The following is a 19,672-nucleotide window of genomic DNA, read 5'->3' on the forward strand; positions in this document are numbered from 1 at the left end:
TGAGAGATTATTTATAATGGCAAAAGGGTAACCTAAATATCCATAAAGGGAAATGATCAAATAAATACAGTACAGACGCAATAGGAAGTTTCTACAATTGTTAAAAATAAGATTTAGAAAAAAGTTTTCCTGTCATGGGAGAAAAACCAGGATGTAGAACTGAGTATGTAGGAGAATACCTGGGATATCGCCTTTGTCAAATACGTGCATCTATGTATCAGAGAAATTTATTTATGTGCTTAGAAGGATGTACACTAAAATATATTGATTATTTCTGAGTGATGATACTCTGGAAGATTTTAATTTTCCTCTTTATACATTTTCTTATTAATGAGCATGTATACTTTTATAGATTGAGGAGGAAAAAACCTTATAAAAGAAGTTGCTTAATGTTTAGGTAAGCTATTGTTTATTTGAAGTGATATAAAATATTCCTCTTCGTCAACTTTGTTACAGCCACTTAAATGGATGCTCCCTGGAAATGCTAAGCAGACCCTCCCTGCTTATCACAGATTCATTTAATGCTACGTATGTGCAGCCTAGGAGGAAGCAGAGAGATGAGCAACTGCTGAGTATGTATTACAGAATGTCCTTTTTAAAGAGCTGTGAAAGTGCACGGTAGTAGGAATTACTGTTTGTTCTGTGTAACACTGGGGCAGAAGAGACTTGCTAACTCTAGTATTTTTTGAAAAGATCTTATGTCATCCTGTCGATATTTTGTACAAAAAGATGCTTTAGTTGGTTTGAATTTAACTTTTGGGGGATAGGTATAAAGATTGGCTTCTCTGCCATTCATCACATAGCTAGCCCTCCCTGGCACTCAATGGTGTGTGTCTAGGGAATGCCAAAATATGTAAAGATCTTACGTAAATCAATTAGAAAAACATATAAATTCTAGAAGAAAAATGAGCAAAGGAGATAGCTGAGGGTGCGAATGGTTCTTTGATTTTGGTGTTGGCGGTTTTACACTCTAATCTAGCAGTCTTAGTTCTAAAGAGGTGCCTCGGGGCCATCCCTGGTTTCTTCTGCTTTGACTTGAGTGGCTTTATCTTATATTCTTTTTTTAAAAGCTACATGGGATTTCACTTTTAAACATGTTTGAAACCACTGTCTTTGTCTATGCACTTAAAAAGTATAACTTGTATAGTGTGTTATGCTAACTTTAAGATGGTCTTTAATTCTTGGGGTTTTTTGTTTGTTTTTGCTAGAGTTTGGTTTCACCAAGCATTTCTAAGCAGACTTTCATCTAGAGCAAGGAAATCTATTTATAAAGATATTTTTGTTGGAAGAGGGAATGTGATCCATATTTTGTTCCATGGGTGTACATACATTCAAAATATGTCTTATAAAGTGTGTGTGTGTGTGTAAATTTTGGAATTATTTATAACAAAGTTCATTGAGGTGGACAGGTGAGACCAGGCTGATCTGGAACCCCAGGCTGGTTGCATTTGGCCTTGTCACCCAGTTTTCCCAGTTTACTATACAAATCGCATTTTCTCTGTGTGTTATGATGTGAAAAGGCTTGGGAACCACTGATTTATAATTTTTCAATGAAAATAGTTGAGAGTTAATGGCATTGTTTTTCACTCTTAGGAAGATATAGTGACAGAATGAAAAGTAGTTGTAATAACCTGAATGAAATTCTTTTATTTTGTACCTGACATAGTGATTGCTTATTTATAAATTATGGTCTTTATAGTAAAAACAGGGAGATACAGTTATCTTTAATTTTGTGGCAAAGTATTATGCTGTTCTATAGGGGTTTTACATTCTTGTTTTCTAGCAAATGTCCTGGAAACACTTCGAGGTGATGGAAATGTGTTAATAGCAGTGGACACTGCAGGCAGAGTTTTGGAACTTGCTCAACTTCTTGATCAAATTTGGAGAACTAAAGATGCGGGATTGGGTGTTTACTCATTGGCCCTCCTAAATAACGTCAGTTATAATGTGGTAGAGTTTTCTAAGTCCCAGGTTTGTCTTCATGTTAATCATTTGTAATAAGGAAGTTTGCCACAGTGATTGGGCGTATGGAAAAGAGTGTCTTAATTGCCGTTTGGATTTTATTATTCTGTTGAAGAGGTTGATGATGATGATAATAATAATAATAGCTAAAAATTAACCACTTACTATTGTGTGCTTTACCTATACTATTTCATTTAGTCCGTGTGTATGCTGTGAAGTAGTTTCTGTTTTTGTCTTCATTTGACAGATTGGGCGAGTTGCTTCACCTCTAGCTCTGAGTATCCCAGGCTGTAAAATGGGGACAAAAAATATAACCTACCTCATAGGATATACATGTTAGAATTCATTTTTCTCTGCCTTTTGAATAAACTCTTTCCCTTGAAATAGCAATCTCTGGCATAATTGCATTTAGAAACTTAGACTCTGCCTTCCCAATAAGATTTAAGGTGACTTATGACTGAAACGTAATGCAGAATTGGATTTTTAGGGGTGAACGTTGGGGTGGGACGATCTAACGGAGAACAGCAACAGAAAATAGTCCGCTTGTCAAAGTGGTACAAATTTAAGCAACCAATGGGCAGAAAAGACTTACAGTAGAACTTGAACTTGACTGTTGTAGAATACACTGAAGTGATACCATAGTATTTTCTAATTACTGTCGTCTTTTCCCCCTATATTAGGTAGAATGGATGAGTGATAAATTGATGAGATGTTTTGAAGACAAAAGAAATAATCCATTCCAGTTTCGCCATCTCTCTTTATGTCATGGTCTTTCTGATTTGGCTCGAGTTCCTAGTCCAAAAGTGGTACTTGCCAGCCAACCTGACCTGGAATGTGGATTTTCAAGGGATCTCTTTATTCAGTGGTGTCAGGACCCTAAAAACTCAATCATTCTAACTTACAGAACTACTCCTGGGACTTTAGCACGTTTCCTAATTGATAATCCTTCTGAAAAAATTACAGAAATAGAGGTAAGTACTTGTATGTAAAATATCTTAAAACTGCCTAGGGGATACATTATACCTTATGTTTATAAAAATCAGTGACAAGAAATAAAACTTGAAATTGTCTCAGGATTTGTTTTTTTTGTAGGGAAGATTGGTCCTGAGCTAATATCTGAGCTGACATCTGTTGCCAGTCTTCCCCTTTTTCCTTGAGGAAGATTGTCACTGAGCTAACATTTGTGCCAGTCTTCCTCCATCTTATGTGGGATGCTGCCACAGCATGGCTTGACGAGCAGTGCTAGGTCCACGCCCGGGATCTGAAGCTGCGAACCCTGGGCTGCTGAAGTGGAGCATGTGAACTTAACCACTACCACTATGCCACCGGGCCAGCCCTGTTTCAGGGTTTTTATTAGAGCAACAGCAGAGAGCCTTTAATAGCACACATTTCAGAGTTCCTTAATTGGAAATTCCTATTCTTGAACGCTTCCATGGTATCCTCCGGAACCACACCCAGAGGGTATCCATAGACACTGTATTCTCAATCTCTCTGAAAAATTCCTCTCACATCCTTTCCTTAATTGAAATTTGGCTCTTTCCTAATGATACTCTTTTTCCAGTAGCCCTCTCAAGTTGAAGCTCTTTTTCTCTCTTTCACATTTCATATGCTTTGTGTCGGGTAGGTGTCCTTGTTCCATATTGCAGCTTTCAAGCCATTTCTCTTTCTTTTGCAGTTCATGGCATCAGACTTGACAACACACTGACCTCTCCTTGTTTCTGACACTGATCTCTTAGTCATTCTCTGTCATTCATTGGTGACTTTAGACCCTGATTTACAATTGTTCTGTCCACTTGTACTTAAGACTCCATTCTTTTTTTTTTTCTGCTTTTTTCTCCCCAAATCCCCCCAGTACATCATTGTATATTTTAGCTGTGGGTCCTTCTAGTTGTGGCATGTGAGACACCGCCTCAGCATGGCCATGTTCACACCCAAGATCCAAACCAGCGAAACTCTGGGCTACTGAAGCAGAGTGCTTGAACTTAACCACTTGGCCACGGGGCGGCCCCTCACATATTCTTTTTTTTTTTTTTTTTTTTTGAGGAAGATTAGCCCTGAGCTAACATCTGCTGCCAATCCTCTTTTTGCTGAGGAAGACTGGCCCTGAGCTAACATCCATGACCATCTTCCTCTACTTTCTCTGTGGGATGCCTACCACAGCATGGCTTGACAAGCAGTGCCATGTCCGCACCCGGGATCCAAACTGGCGAACCCCAGGCTGCCGAGAAGCGCAACGTGCGCACTTAACCGCTGCGCCACTGGGCCAGCCCCTTCCCCACATATTCTTTTTTTTTTTTTTTTTTATTGAGGTAATGATAGGTTACAATCTTGTGAAATTTCAGTTGTACATTAATGTTTGTCATTCGTGTTGTAGGTGCACCACTTCACCCTTTGTGCCCACCCCCCACCCCACCTTTCCCCTGGTATCCACTAAACTGTTCTTAGTCCATAATTTTAAATTCCTCATATGAGTGGAGTCATACACAGATTATCCTTCTCTTGCTGGCTTATTTCACTTAACATAATTCCCTCAAGGTCCATCCATGTTATTGCAAATGGAATGATTTTGTTCTGTTTTGCAGCTGAGTAGTATTCCATTGTATATATGTACCACATCTTCTTTATCCATTCGTCTGTTACTGGGCACTTAGGTTGCTTCCATGTCTTGGCTCTTGTAAATAATGCTGCCATAAACATTGGGGTGCACAGGACTTTTGGGATTGCTGACTTCAAGCTCTTTGGATAAATACCCAGTAGTGGGCTGGCTGGATCGTATGGTAGCTCTATTTTTAATTTTTTGAGGAATCTCCATACTGTTTTCCATAGTGGCTGCAACAGTTTGCATTCCCACCAGCAGTGTATGAGGGTTCCTTTTTCTCCGCAACCTCTCCAACATTTGTTGCTATTAGTTTTAGATATTTTTGTCATTCTCACGGGTGTAAGGTGATATCTTAGTGTAGTTTTGATTTGCATTTCCCTGATGATCAGCGATGATGAGCATCTTTTCATGTGCCTATTGGCCATCAGTATATCTTCTTTGGAGAAATGTCTGTTCATGTCTCCAGCCCATTTTTTGATTGGGTTGTTTGATGTTTTGTGGTTGAGTTGTGAGAGTTCTTTATATATTATGGATATTAAGCCTTTGTCAGATATATGACTTGCAAATATTTTTTCCCAGTTAGTGGGTTGTTTTTTTGTTTCAATCCTGTTTTCATTTGCCTTGAAGAAGCTCTTTAGTCTGATGAATTCCCATTTGTTTATTCTTTCTATTGTTTCCCTTCGCTGAGAAGGCATGGTGTCCGAAAAGCTCCTTTTAATACTGATGTCAAAGAGTGTACTGCCTACACTTTCTTCCAGAAGCCTTATGGTTTCAGGTCTCACCTTTAGGTCTTTGATCCATTTTGAGTTTATTTTGGTGAATGGTGAAAAAGAATGGTCAATTTTCATTCTTTTGCATGTGGCTTTCCAGTTTTCCCAGCACCATTTGTTGAAAAGACTTTCTTTTCTCCATTGTATGCCCTCAGCTCCTTTGTCAAAGATAAGCTGTCCATAGATGTGTGGTTTTATTTCTGGGCTTTCAATTCTGTTCCCTTGATCTGTGCACCTGTTTTTGTACCAGTACCATGCTGTTTTGATTACTGTAGCTTTGTAGTATGTTTTGAAGTCAGGGATTGTGATGCCTCCCGTTTTGTTCTTTTTTTTCAGGATTGCTTTAGAAATTCGGGGTCTTTTGTTGCCCCATATGAATTTTAGGATTCTTTGTTCTAATTCTGTAAAGAATGTCATTGGGATTCTGATTGGGATGGTGTTGAATCTGTAGATTGCTTTAGGTAGAACGGACATTTTAACTATGTTTATTCTTCCAATCCATGTACATGGGATGTCTTTCCATCTCCTTATATCGTCATCCAATTCTCTCAGAAAGGCCTTGTAATTTTCATTATATAGGTCCTTCACTTCCTTAGTTAAATTTACCCCAAGGTATTTTATTCTTTTTGTTGCGATTGTGAATGGTATTGTGTTCTTGAGTTCTTTTTCTGTTGGTTCATTACTGGAGCATAGAAATGCTACTGATTTATGCAAATTGATTTTATACCCTGCAACTTTGCTGTAGTTGTTGATTACTTCTAACAGTTTTCCAGTGGATTCTTTGGGGTTTTCTATATATAAGATCATGTCGTCTGCAAACAGCGAGAGTTTCACTTCTTCCCTCCCCATTTGGATTCCTTTTATTCCTTTTTCTTGCCTGATTGCTCTGGCCAGGACCTCCAGTACTATGTTAAATAAGAGTGGTGATAGAAGGGATTCTTGTCTCGTTCCTGTTTTCAGGGGGATGGTGTTCAGTTTTTGCCCATTGAGTATGATGTTGGCTATGGGTTTGTCGTATATGGCCTTTATTATGTTGAGGTAGTTTCCTTCTATGCCCATTTTGTTCAGAGTTTTTATCATAAATGGCTGTTGGATCTTGTCAAATGCCTTCTCTGCATCTATTGAGATGATCATGTGGTTTTTATTCCTCAGTTTGTTGATGTGGTGTATCACGTTGATTGATTTGCGGATGTTGAACCATCCCTGTGTCCCTGGTATGAATCCCACCTGATTGTGATGTATGATCCTTTTGATGAATTGCTGAATTCTGGTGGCCAAAATTTTGTTTAGAATTTTTGCATCTATGTTCATCAGTGATATTGGCCTGTAGTTCTCTTTTTTCGTGGTGTCCTTGTCAGGTTTTGGTATCAGCGTGATGTTGGCCTCATAGAATGTGTTAGGAAGTGTTCCATCTTCCCTAATTTTTTGGAATAGCTTGAAAAGGATAGGTATTAAATCCTCTCTGAAAGTTTGGTAGAATTCCCCAGGAAAGCCATCTGGTCCTGGGGTTTTATTCTTTGGGATGTTTTTGATTGCTGTTTCAATCTCTTTCCTTGTGATTGGTCTGTTCAAATTGTCTGCCTCTTCTTGAGTGAGCTTTGGGAGATTGTAGGAGTCCAAGAATTTATCCATTTCCTTTAGGTTATCCATTCTGTTGGCATATAGTTTTTTGTAGTATTCTCTTATAATCTGTTGTATTTCTGCAGAGTCTGTTGTTATTTCTCCTCGCTCATTTCTGATTTTGTTTATTTGAGCTTTCTCCCTTTTTTTCTTTGTAAGTCTGGCTAGTGGTTTGTCAATTTTATTTATCTTCTCAAAAAACCAGCTCTTTGTTTCATTGATCCTTTCTGCTGCCTTTTTCATTTCAATAGTATTTATTTCTGCTCTGATTTTTATTATTTCTCTCCTTCTGCTGACTTTGGGCTTCATTTGTTCTTTTTTCTCTAGTTCAGTTAGGTGTGCTTTAAGGTTGCTTATTTGGGATTTTTCTTGTTTGTTAAGATGTGCCTGTATTGCGACGAACTTTCCTCTTAATACAGCTTTTGCTGCATCCCATATGAGTTGGTATGGCATGCTATCATTTTCATTTGTTTCCAGGTATTTTTTTATTTCTTCTTTAATTTCTTCAATGATGCATTGCTTGTTCAGTAGTGTGTTGTTTAGTCTCCACATCCTTGTGCCTTTCTCAGCTTTTTTCTTGTAATTAATTTCTAGCCTTATAGCACTATGATCGGAGAAGATGCTTGTTATTATTTCATTTTTTTTAAATTTGTAGAGGCTTGCCTTGTTTCCCAACATATGGTCTATCCTTGAGAATGTTCCATGTGCACTTGAGAAGAATGTGTATTCAGCTCTTTCAGGGTGGAGTGATCTATATATGTCTATTAAGTCCAATTGTTTTAGTTTTTCATTTAGCTCCACTATTTCCCTGTTGATTTTCTGTCTGGATGATCTGTCCATTGATGTGAGTGGGGTGTTGAGGTCCCCTACTATTATTGTGTTGTTTTTAACATCTTCCTTTAGGTCTGTTAATAGTTGCTTTATGAATCTTGGTGCTCCTGTGTTGGGTACATAGATATTTATAAGCGTTATTTCTTCTTGATGAAGTGTCCCTTTGATCATTATATATTGTCCCTCTGTGTCTCTCTTTACCTGTCTTATTTTGAAATCCACTTGGTCTGATATAAGAATTGCAACACCTGCCTTTTTTTCCTTGCTATTTGCTTGAAGTATTGTCCTCGACCCCTTCACCCTGAGTCTGTGTTTGTCCTTGGGGCTGAGGTGTGTTTCCTGGAGGCAACAAATTGTTGGATCGTGTTCTTTAATCCATTTTGCCAGTCTGTGTCTTTTTATTGGAGAGTTCAATCCGTTCACATTGAGAGTGATTATTGATGCATGTGGACTTAATGCTGTCAGTCTGTCACTCATTATCTTGTTTTCCTGTGTTTCTTTTCCTGTGTGCTTTAGACTACCCATTTAATACTGGAATTTCTTATGCTGGGTTTCTTAGATTTTTCCTTATTTATGATTTGTGACTCTGTTCTGTACTTTATTTTAGTGTCTACCTTGAAGTTTGTATTTAGAATCTCGTGTATAATATAGTCTATTCTCTGGTGGTCTCTTACTTACTTGACCAATACTGATTTAGACCCTTGCTCTTCCCCTCCTAAATAATTATTTTCATTTTTTATTCCAACTCGTGTTATGAATTTGTAGTTAGAGTGATAAGATCGTCCTTGCTTTGGTAGTTTCCTTACCTTTACCCTAATGCTATAGTTGAATATTTGCTATCCTGTTCTGGTTCTATCCATTGGTCTCCCTAGTCTGTGGTTTGTGTCCCCTTTCTCCCTCTTTTCTTTTTTCAGGTATGAGAGCCTTCTTGAGGATTTCTTGTAATGGAGGGCTTTTAGTTACAAATTCCCTTAACTTTTGTTTGTCTGGAAAAGGTTTAATTTGTCCCTCATATCTGAAGGAAATTCTTGCTGGATAGAGTATTCTTGGCTGAAGATTTTTATCTTTTAAAGCTTTGAATATGTCACTCCATTCTCTCCTAGCTTGTAAGGTTTCTGTAGAGAAATCCGCTGACAGTCTGATAGGGGCTCCTTTATAGATTATTCTCTTCTTTTTTTCTTTCTTCCCTGAATATTCTTTCCTTATCTTTCCTTTTTGCCAATTTTACTACTATGTGCCTTGCAGTAGCTCTTTTTACATTGACAAATCTAGGAGATCTAAAACCCTCCTCTACACACATTTCTCCATCGATCCCTAGATTTGGGAAGTTCTCTTCAATAATTTCGTTAAGCACACTTTCTGCTCCATTTTCCTTTTCCACATTCTCGGGAATTCCTATGATCCTTATGTTCTTACTCCTCATTGAATCCATTATCTCTCGGAGATTTTCCTCATTTTTTTAATTCTTAGTTCTCTTTCTTCCTCTGTCTGGTGCCATTCAGCCTGTCTGTCCTCGATTATGCTGATTTGCTCCTCTAGGTTGTCTACACGGGCATTCAGGGAATCCGTATTCTGTTTATCTGGTCCATTGTGTTTTTCATCTCAAGTAATTCTGTTTGATTCTTCTTTATGATTTCAATCTCTTTTGTGAAGTAACTCCAGAGCTCGGCTTGTTTCTCTATCTTTCTCTCTACCTCATTGAGTTTTTTGATTATAGCTGCTCTGAATTCATTATCACTTAGTTTACCTAATTCCAAGTCCTCAGGACTTAATTCTGTGTTTTTATTGTTTTCCTTCTGGTCTGGGGCTTTTATAAATTGCTGGATGGTAGAGGAGCGGTTTTTTGTCGTGGTGGTAGAATTCAGTTGCAGTTACAGCCTGTCGCCACTAGATGGGGGTCGAGAGCGGCGTGTTAGCTCTCAGCCTTGGGGCAAGATGGCTGCGCCCACTGGCTTTGTTGGGGGGGAGGGGCTGGTACACGCGCTGGTCTGGGTTCAGATCAGTTCTGTTCTCTGGTCTCCCAAGGCCCTTGGTTTATGGGGTCCCCGCAGACGGAAGCTTTCCCCCCATCAGCGGGTCTCCACTGAATCAGCGGCAGGAGTCCAGGATGATCCCCCGGTCGCACGGCCCCTCCCCCGCTCCTTCCCGACCCGCGCCACAGCGATCGCAGACTCTAGGGGAGGGAGCGATGTTCTCTCCTACCGTTCCAGCGCCTCCGAAGGTGTAAGCAAAGTTATGATCTCCGCCTTCTTGGTATTCTAGGTCTCTAACGAGCTGGCATTATGTTTATTCTCTGAAATTCAGTTCTTCCAATCTTTTGTTGTATTTTGGAGGGGAGAGAATCCTGGGTCATCGCACCCCACCATTTTGCTCCGCCCTCCCCTTCCCCACATATTCTTGAACAGTGCAAGCAGATACAGATTGACCTTACATAGTACTTGGTCTGTTAAAAACATTCAAATGTTTTTGAATAAATGTACGCTTTTTTAGTAACTTTATAGTAATACATTGTGTACATGTAGTGTGCTTATTGAATCCAGTGGTTCTCAAAAGGATGATGTGAGGACCCCTGGAGGGGCCTTGGAGATTCTGTCAGGGAGTCGACAAGGTCAAAGCTATTTTTCCTAATAGTACTAAAATGTCACGGCCTTTTTACCATGCCTGCATTTATACTGAGGAATGAAAGCAACGGTGGGTAAAGTGCTGGTGCCTTAGCATGAATCAAGGCAGTGGCACCAAACTACACGTAGTCACTGCAGTTTTCATCACCACATGCTTGTAGGTCCAAAAAGGTCAGTTTCACCTGAGAATGTCCTTGATGAAGCAGTAAAAGTTATTTTATTAAATCCTTCTAGTAAGAAGTTTTTTTTTACTAATGTGGGTGACAAGATGGGAAGTATGTGTAAAACACTGTGTTGCATCCGAAAGCATGATGTTTACCTTGAAGAAAGCTACTTGCATAATTGTTTGAGTTGTGAGCTAAACAAGCCATTTTTTTCTTGAAACACTATTTTTACTTGATATAATGACATGGTTATTCAGATTTGGCGATTTGACAGGTATTTTCTCAAAAATGAATAAATTGAGCTTGTCACTCTATGGAAAACAATTGACAGTATTTGTTGCTTAAATCTGATAAAATTCAAACTTTCAAGTGAAAGTTAGAAATTTGGAAAACTTACACCATCCCTGTGAGATTGACAACTTAAAAGACCTTGCTGATGAGGTTGGTGGTGATATTTGCAAATGTGATTTTTAAAATATTGTCATGGGGGCTGGCCTGGTGGCACAGTGGTTAAGTTCGCACGTTCCGCTTCGGCAGCCCGGGGTTCGCTGGTTCAGATCACGGGTGCGGACATGGCACCTCTTGGCAAGCCATGCTGTGGTAGGCGTACCACATATAAAGTAGAGGAAGATGGGCACCGATGTTAGCTCAGGGCCAGTCTTCCTCAGCAAAAAGAGGAGGATTGCTGGTAGATGTTAGCTCAGGGCTAATCTTCCTGAAAAAGAAAAAATATATATATATATGTATATATATATATAGTCAACATTTGAAAGATCTGTGTAACTTGGTGAATGAGTATTTTCCAAATAACCAGTGCATGTTGTTAGAAAATAATGCACAAATAAAAGATGCATTCAAAGTGCAAGATAAGTCAATAAAGTTTAATATAACAGGGTACAAAAAGTTATTGGTATGGTTTCAGATTCCACGTTACAACTAACCTTTAAGAAACTGCCACTTTTTGAGTTTTGATGTAATATCAAAGGAGACTATTCATGAAAGGCTATTTAAATCTTTTCTCCTTTTCTAACTATATGTCTGTATGAGGCTGGATTTTCTTCATACACTTTAAGCAAAACAACATGTTGCAAGAGATTGAATGCAGAAGCAGGTGTCAGAGTGCAGCTGTCCTCTACTGAGCTAAACGTTAAAGAGACTGGCCGAAAATGTAAAATAATACCATACTGTCCACAAATTTTTTTTTTTTGCTTTTGGAATATATCATTTTCTTTTGTAGAAATATGTTAATATTAACATGTAATGCTTTTATTAATTTTAATGAACAGATAAATATATTTTAAATTTCTCAGTTTTAAGTTCTGGTATGGTAAATGTTAACGTAACCTACAGAAAACGAAAGCTCTTTGGAGTTCTCAGTAATTCTTCAGCACCTCAGGCAATCCTGAGATCAAAAAGTTTAAAACCTACTGATTTAATTATTCCATGTTGATGGATTTTAAAGTTGTGTCCACTTTTTGACTATTATAAACATTGCTGCAATGTACTTTTTCCCCTCACATTTGTGTGATTGTTTCAGTGGGATAAATTCCTAGAAGTAGCAATGCTGTGTCCAATGACAAGCACATTTTTATATTTACATGTTGGCAAATTGCCTTCTAACACAGTTGCTCAATTTTCCCATAGATAGTGGATGAAGGTACGTACCCTTTCTCCGTACAATAATTAGCATTGCCAATCTCATAAATTAAAAGATAGTATTAAATTTTTTATTACATTTTAAAAATGCTGCATTTTTCAAAAATCGTTAGTGCAATTAAACATCTTTTCATAGCTATTATTTATTTTTCTTAATTGTGAATTGCTTATGTGTATATTTGGTCCTTTTTGATGTGTCGGTCATCTTTTCCTTAGCTGATTTGGAAGAGCTCTTAGGAAGAGCAGCTTCTGATAGTCGTATAGTGCTGCAAGTCATTTTCTCAATTTCTTTTAATTTTATGAGACTTAAAATGTCAAAGAGATTTTTTTTCATATTGCCATATTTATTCATCTTTTTCTTTATGGCTTTTGTGTCATGTGTAGGCCTCGACTACTCCAAATTATAAAAATACTTATCTGTATTTTCTTTTCCTGATTGGTGCTTTTAAAACAGTTTGAGTTTAAATTAAACGCATCCTGAAAATGTGACAGCTAAATTTTAGTAATGATCTGTATAGGATCTGTAATTGCATGTAATGGAAACTTGAATAATTTCAGAGGAAAATTTAGTTAAAGATGATGAATCGGTTTAGAGATATAATACATCTCACCCCCCGACTGCCTTAACCCCCTAATGATGTTTCCTTTCCTCTGCTGTTTTTCTTTAGTTGAGGAAACGTGTGAAGCTTGAAGGGAAAGAACTTGAAGAGTACTTGGAAAAAGAGAAACTGAAGAAAGAAGCTGCTAAAAAACTTGAGCAGTCAAAAGAGTGAGTTATTTTCAGACAGATTAAAAGTTCATATATGTAATATGAGAACTTATTTCTGACAAAAACGTTTAATTGAAAATGTTTAAATTGTCTTTTGACTCCATTACTTTGGTTACGTCTTTCAAATGGTGCTAGAATGCCAATTTTTTCAGTGCTAAAATTAATGTGTGTTTATTTAACTGGCAGTTAATGCTATGTTTTATAAAATATCAATCCAACAATATTGGTTATTATTACATTATCACTGAATTAATTCAATAATAATTTTATAGATAGTAATTCAGAAATTTGGGGGGACTTTCTAACTTTTCTCTCTTCCACAATCTTCTCAGGGCAGATATAGATTCCAGCGACGAGAGTGATGTTGAGGAAGACATTGACCAGCCGTCGGCTCATAAGACTAAGCATGACCTCATGATGAAAGGGGAAGGCAGTCGGAAGGGAAGTTTCTTCAAACAGGCCAAGAAGTCTTATCCTATGTTTCCTGCCCCAGAGGAAAGAATTAAATGGGATGAATATGGAGAAATTATCAAGTATGTGAGCAAAACAAGCTTTTCTTTTCTTACAGATGAGAGGTACCACCTGTGTTATCCTTTGAGCTCAATGCGTTTGTTCTGTGGTCATCATGTACTTGTTTCTATGTACCTCAGCTCGAAAGACACAGAAGACTTGCAGTTTGAAATGCAAAAATAGAAAGGTTGAGGAACATCTAGAGAATTAATATTGAAGGACAACTGGTAGTTCTGTTACTTACATGTGTGAGAGGTTTAAATAGGTGATCAAGACTTTTTTTCCCACTTCAGAAGAGAGCTAAGGAACACGCACTGGAGCCGTAGGAAGGATTTTTGATGGACGGTGACTGTGTGAAGTTTTGGAAATGGGTTATGTCCAGTAGTCTTGCACACGTGTTTTAGTTATAAGAGGAATGTGAGATAGCATGAGTGGAACTATAGAAAATTTATACCCACCATCGGAAAAACAACTGAAATCACCTGTCCTAATCATAGAGTTGAAATGCTGCTGTCCTGTGTAAAGATCCTTCAGGGTTCCTGTTGCTTTCGAATGCCTTAGCACAATGCACAATGTCTTTCACGCTCTGCTTCCTCCCCACTTTCTGCTATGTTTCTGTATATTTCTGTTATGTCAGTGTGCGTTCTCTGCTCTGTTGGTACCACCCTTCTTCCTGGTACTTTCCCTCTGCTCGTCATATTCATGTCATGCCCTTGCCCCTGTTCTTCCTTCAGCCTTTTTCCACCATCCCATCCCAAGCTTCTAGGCTGCTGAGTCTGGCCTCACAAATTACTGGAAACCTTTCCTGTTTCTTCATTGTCACCCCAACACAGTTAGGGCCATCTCTTGATCTTTGTTTGTACTTCTGTAATGCTATCTTGAGCGTATAGTGGTTTTAGGTCATCCCTGGATTTAATTTGGAAAATTCCACTGTCTACTTGGCCCTCTAAAATAGTAGAGAGAAAAAATAATCTAAACAGTATTGGTGAGTTTGTTTACCATTCCGCTTAATTAGTGGCCAGTCTGTTTAGCATATGGACAGTATTCTTTAGCTTCACTTTCCTTATCTAAAAAATGGAATAAGAATTAAATGAGGTGGTGTTTTTAAGGCCTTAAAATAGAACCTGACTCACAGTAAATGTGCTTTACGTGGTTGCCACTGCTGTCGTTATTATGTGGGTTACAGCTGGAGTTATTGGACTCCAGGGGCTGAGAAGCTGCCCCAGCAATCTAGGTGTTGGGTAACAGAGGCCTGGGTTCCCAGAGAGGAGTCTCAGTGGATTTGAGGACGGGGCGTAGACAATTATAGGAGGTTAGAGAGAATGTTTTTAAAACTTTGTTAGTTTTGACATACAACTCCCTCTGATACTGGAAGTAAAAATGGGAAGATAGATGTGTTAATTTTTTTTTTTTAAAGATTTTATTTTTTCCTTTTTCTCCCCAAAGCCCCCCAGTACATAGTTGTATATTCTTCGTTGTGGGTCCTTCTAGTTGTGGCATGTGGGACGCTGCCTGAGCGTGGTTCAATGAGCAGTGCCATGTCCGCGCCCTGGATTCGAACCAACGAAACACTGGGCCACCTGCAGCGGAGCGTGGGAACTTAACCACTCGGACACGGGGCCAGCCCCAAATGTGTTAATTTTTTGATGAAATAAAGTTGAAGGCTTTTGAGGGAGCTAATGATTTTGTAACTCATCTTCTTGGTAATGTGCAAATGGCGAGTCATCTTCTTTCTCTGGGCAGAGATGGAATAGCTGGGAGTCCTAAGGAAATCAGAGGACGTCTGTGATTTATAAGAATTAGGAGCTGGCAAGAGAAACCTCAGAAATTGAGAAAAAGAATTATTGAAACAAATACAGGGCCAGGTTGTAATAGTACTTAAGATAGCTACTAAGATCTAGTGATTTGTCCTGGGCCCTTTGAGTAGCCCACATGATGTTTTAAAGAGCACTCCTTAATGGTCATGAAGAGTATAATATATGCAGTCATCTGATAATTGATATGAAGTTGCATTGGCTTTGGATCAAATATATATTTAAATCTTGAGATATGTGAGGAGTCTAAAAATTATGCTATCTATTAGTTATATATATTATATAATATTAGCTTGCTTGTTACTATTTCTAATTAGAAACATTTTATTTAGACCAGAGGATTTCTTAGTGCCAGAACTTCAAGCTACTGAAGAAGAAAAAAGCAAATTAGAATCTGGCTTGACAAATGGCGATGAACCCATGGATCAGGATTTATCTGATGTTCCTACTAAGTGTATTTCCACGACAGAGTCCATTGAAATAAAGTAAGTGCTTTCATGGCATTCTGAATAGACTACAGGATAAAATTTGAAGCACTTGAATTATGTAATTTACATTGTTCCAAAAGTGAAATTTCTGAATATTTTCTAGTAAGTTTGCGCTTTTAAAATTTAATGTCCTTTTTCATGCTAAGGCTTGTGAAGTATGGTGGTGTTTACTCTTCATTAATGATAGTTGAACGCCAGAGTAATTGAATTGGTGGTGCGGAAGGGGTCAAACATTAAATTACACGTTTCTGTGAAGAAGCATTCTTTCTGGCCTTTTCAGTAAGTCTAGTAAGAGGGGAACCTGTGCAGTTCACAGGTTTAACGTTTCTAAGTGCTTGTTTCATAAAATATACTCCTTGACTTCAACATCTCCAGTGCCCTAAAGTCTTAAACAATACTATCGTGACCTGAAGTAGTTAAGAAACCTTTCTTTCTCTTTTCTACTTGATACAGTTAATAACACCAGTACATCATCTTTTTGGAATTGTTTTTAAGTCATTAGAGAGCAAAGTGGCTTATTTGTCCAGTGGTATCATTTACTATATATTCTTGGGGATAGCTAATATCTAAATAATGTGTATTAACAGCATCACGACATGCTTTCCAGAAGGGCTGCACCGGTTTATCTTCTCACCAGCAGAGCAGGAGGCTTCCTGCATCCCTGTTTCCTCACCAGCATCTGGTGTTACCTAACTCTTTAGTGTTTTCCAGTCTAATAGGTGTAAAGTAGCGTATCAGTACTGTTTCAATTTGTTTTACTCTGACAATTATTGAGTCTGATTATCTCTTCAGGTGCTTGTTCCTTTTTCTGTTGTGTCTTCTGTAAAGTCTGTGTTTATGTCTTTCGTGCATTTTTCTCTAGGAGCTGCTGCCGTTTTGTTACTGATTTGCAGGAGTTCATTGTATATTCTGGATATTATCCCTGGTTGGTTTTAGACAATGCAAATATCCTCTCCCATCCTTTTATTTGTTTATAAGAGTTGTCCAGGGTCTACTTTGTTTAAAAAAAAAATCTTCAATTTTGATATAATGAAATAATAAAATATTTTCCTTTATGGTTTTTGGGGTTTCTTATATAAAGAAGTCCTTCTCTGTCTCTGGTCACAAAGGTAATTCTTACGTTTTATTCTATTAAGTTTAAAGCTTCACATTTCTCTTTTATGGCTTCAACTCACCTGCTGTTATCTATGGCATTAGGTCAGGATCCAGTTTTACTTATGTATAGTGAGGAATTTTTTCTAATAACACCTATTAAATAATGCATAATCCCCCTCAAGTCATATTAAAAATATAACACATGTATATTCCTTAAATCCTTATTTTATATATATGTATATATACACACACACACACACATTTCTTTCCTGATGATAAAAGCCATTAAAAACCCAGTTTTAGAATTATGAGAAAAGTAAGCTTGAATAATTATTTGTGATTACAGAGCCAGGGTTACTTACATAGACTATGAAGGACGCTCTGATGGAGATTCCATTAAAAAGATCATTAATCAGATGAAACCACGACAGTTGATCATTGTCCATGGACCACCAGAGGCCAGTCAGGATCTTGCAGAGTGCTGCCGTGCATTTGGTGGGAAAGATATTAAAGTGTACATGCCAAAGCTACATGAAACAGTTGATGCCACGAGTGAAACCCACATCTACCAGGTAAATCTGCTGGCATTTGAGCCACATAGAAGTAAGTGCTTTTTGCTGCAGATTAGGGACAGATACATTAGGAATACGGTGGTGAGTGAGACAGACATGGTCCCCTGCCGTAGCAGATTGTATAGTCTGTGGGGCTTATAAGAAGGGAATACCATTTATCACACTGTTATACCTCTGATAGAAAAAGTACAGGATGTTATGAGAGTATATATAAAGAGGGAGACCCCAACCCAAATTTGGAGGTTTAGAAAAGATTTCCCAGAGGAAGTGATAACTAAGCTGGACCCTAACGGATATTTAGATGGGTTGTCAGGGTGGTGTATAGAGTGGGAAAGAGAGGGAGAAAGAGTGTTCCAGGCAGAGGTGAGGGGAATGGTGAATGTTTAAGAATTCAAGAGTTTTCAGAAGTTCACAGATGTCAAGATTCTATTCCTAATCGAAAAAAAATGGAGACAGGTGCAGAAAACAGGAACAGCACAGGGAAGAGGTTGATTAACTCTTATGTGGTTATGGGAGATGGTGTCAGTTAAGGCAGGAGTGATATCCATATTTGTTTGAAAAATGGATCGGAATTCACCAGGCAGAAACATCATTCTGGGCAGAACATGAGGAAGCAGCATTCCAAGAATATGGAGGTGTGAAACCACGTGGTATAGTGAGGAAACCATAAGCAGTTCAGTATTCCTGAAGGAGCATCAAGTGCTGGAGGATGAGGCTTTTCAGTGGTTCTCAACCTTGGCTGCACATGAGAATCATGTAGAGAGCTTTAGGAGAATCAGGCGGACTCAGTGTTCTGGTCTTGGTCTCAGCAATTGTATTAGAATCACTGGAGGTGGAACACTGGCTTTTTTTTTCTGGAAAGCTTCACCCTGAGCTAACATCTGTTGCCAATCTTCCTCTCTTTTTTTTTTATTTTTATTTTTTCTCCCCAAAGCCTCAGTATATAGTTGTATATTCTAGTTGTAGGCCCTTCTAGTTATCTACGTGAGGCACCACCACAGCATGGCTACTGAGAGACAAGTGGTGTAGGTTCTGTGTCTGGGAACCAAACCCAGCCTGGTGAAGTGGAGCATGCCAAACTTGAACCACTAGGCCATCAGGGCGGGCTCTTTTTTTTTTTTTTGATCCCAATGTGCAGTCAAAGTTAAGAGCCTTTGCTTTGGAAAGTAGACAGGGGTCCTAATACTCTTACTGGTTGTTAGGTCATTACGGGTCATGGTGAATAACAGCTGAGTGAAAGATTTTCAAATTTTAATACACACTACCAGAATTAGAAAATGGTAATAATAGGTTATATTTCATTGTTATTATACTCTTTGGGTTTTACTTCTCTCCCTCTCCTTTGCCTCATATCTAGGTGAGATTGAAAGACTCTCTTGTCAGCTCCCTGCAGTTTTGTAAGGCGAAAGATGCTGAATTAGCTTGGATAGATGGTGTCTTAGACATGAGAGTTTCCAAAGTGGACACAGGAGTTATTTTGGAAGAAGGAGAGCTAAAGGATGATGGCGAAGACTCAGAAATGCAAGTGGATGCTCCCTCCGACTCCAGCGTCCTCGCACAGCAGAAGGCCATGAAGAGTCTGTTTGGAGATGACGAGAAAGACACAGGGGAAGAAAGTGAGATCATCCCGACGTTGGAGCCCCTGCCGCCCCACGAGGTGAAAAGCACTGCCGCTTCTAGCTCTTCCTTGTCCTTTGAACTTTCCTTTTATGTTTTTACCCATTGAAAATATGTGTCACATGTAGGCTGATTTTGGCATTTTTAAAAAGTCTACTTAAAATATGTTTATGTGTGTGCATGTATGAGCGTGTGTGTGTGTGTGTATGTATCCAGTGCGGCCAGGGAATGATAAGAATTTAAAGGAAATCTTTAGAAAATCTAATAAAAGGCAAAATTGTTTCATGATTTGTTTTTTCAATATGGATTTTTAAATATCAAGTCCAGTGATTGTGAGAATCACCTACCTGCTTCCGATCAGGAGATTGATAATTTAATACAAACGTCATACTCCGGCGCTCCATTTTTTATGTTGCCAATTCAGTTTAAATCACTTTTGGTTTTGATATAGTTAGAAATCTTTTAAGTGTAGGTATAATTCTAGTTTAGTATTTACATGCTCTCCAGAGCTGTCCAGTTAATTGGCATGGATTTCAGGTAGTTGCCTTACAGCGATATTAGAGCTGTGTTCTAAGAGTCCTACA

General features: G+C 38.4%; 1 protein-coding gene across 4 annotated transcripts in view; it reads left to right on the plus strand.

Annotated features, from left to right (window-relative positions):
- The window catches only part of CPSF2 (cleavage and polyadenylation specific factor 2), a 35,810-nt gene that overhangs the window by 12,708 nt on the left and 3,430 nt on the right, over nt 1-19,672 (plus strand). For all 4 annotated transcript variants that reach the window (NM_001308417.2, XM_001497084.7, XM_023627712.2 and 1 more), the window contains 8 exon segments: nt 457-572; nt 1,784-1,971; nt 2,643-2,933; nt 12,892-12,992; nt 13,325-13,525; nt 15,649-15,801; nt 17,246-17,471; nt 18,829-19,128. In NM_001308417.2, coding sequence (NP_001295346.1) covers nt 457-572; nt 1,784-1,971; nt 2,643-2,933; nt 12,892-12,992; nt 13,325-13,525; nt 15,649-15,801; nt 17,246-17,471; nt 18,829-19,128 — 1,576 coding nt within the window.

Source organism: Equus caballus, chromosome 24 (assembly GCF_041296265.1).
Source record: "Equus caballus isolate H_3958 breed thoroughbred chromosome 24, TB-T2T, whole genome shotgun sequence".
Taxonomy (NCBI): Eukaryota; Metazoa; Chordata; class Mammalia; order Perissodactyla; family Equidae; genus Equus; species Equus caballus.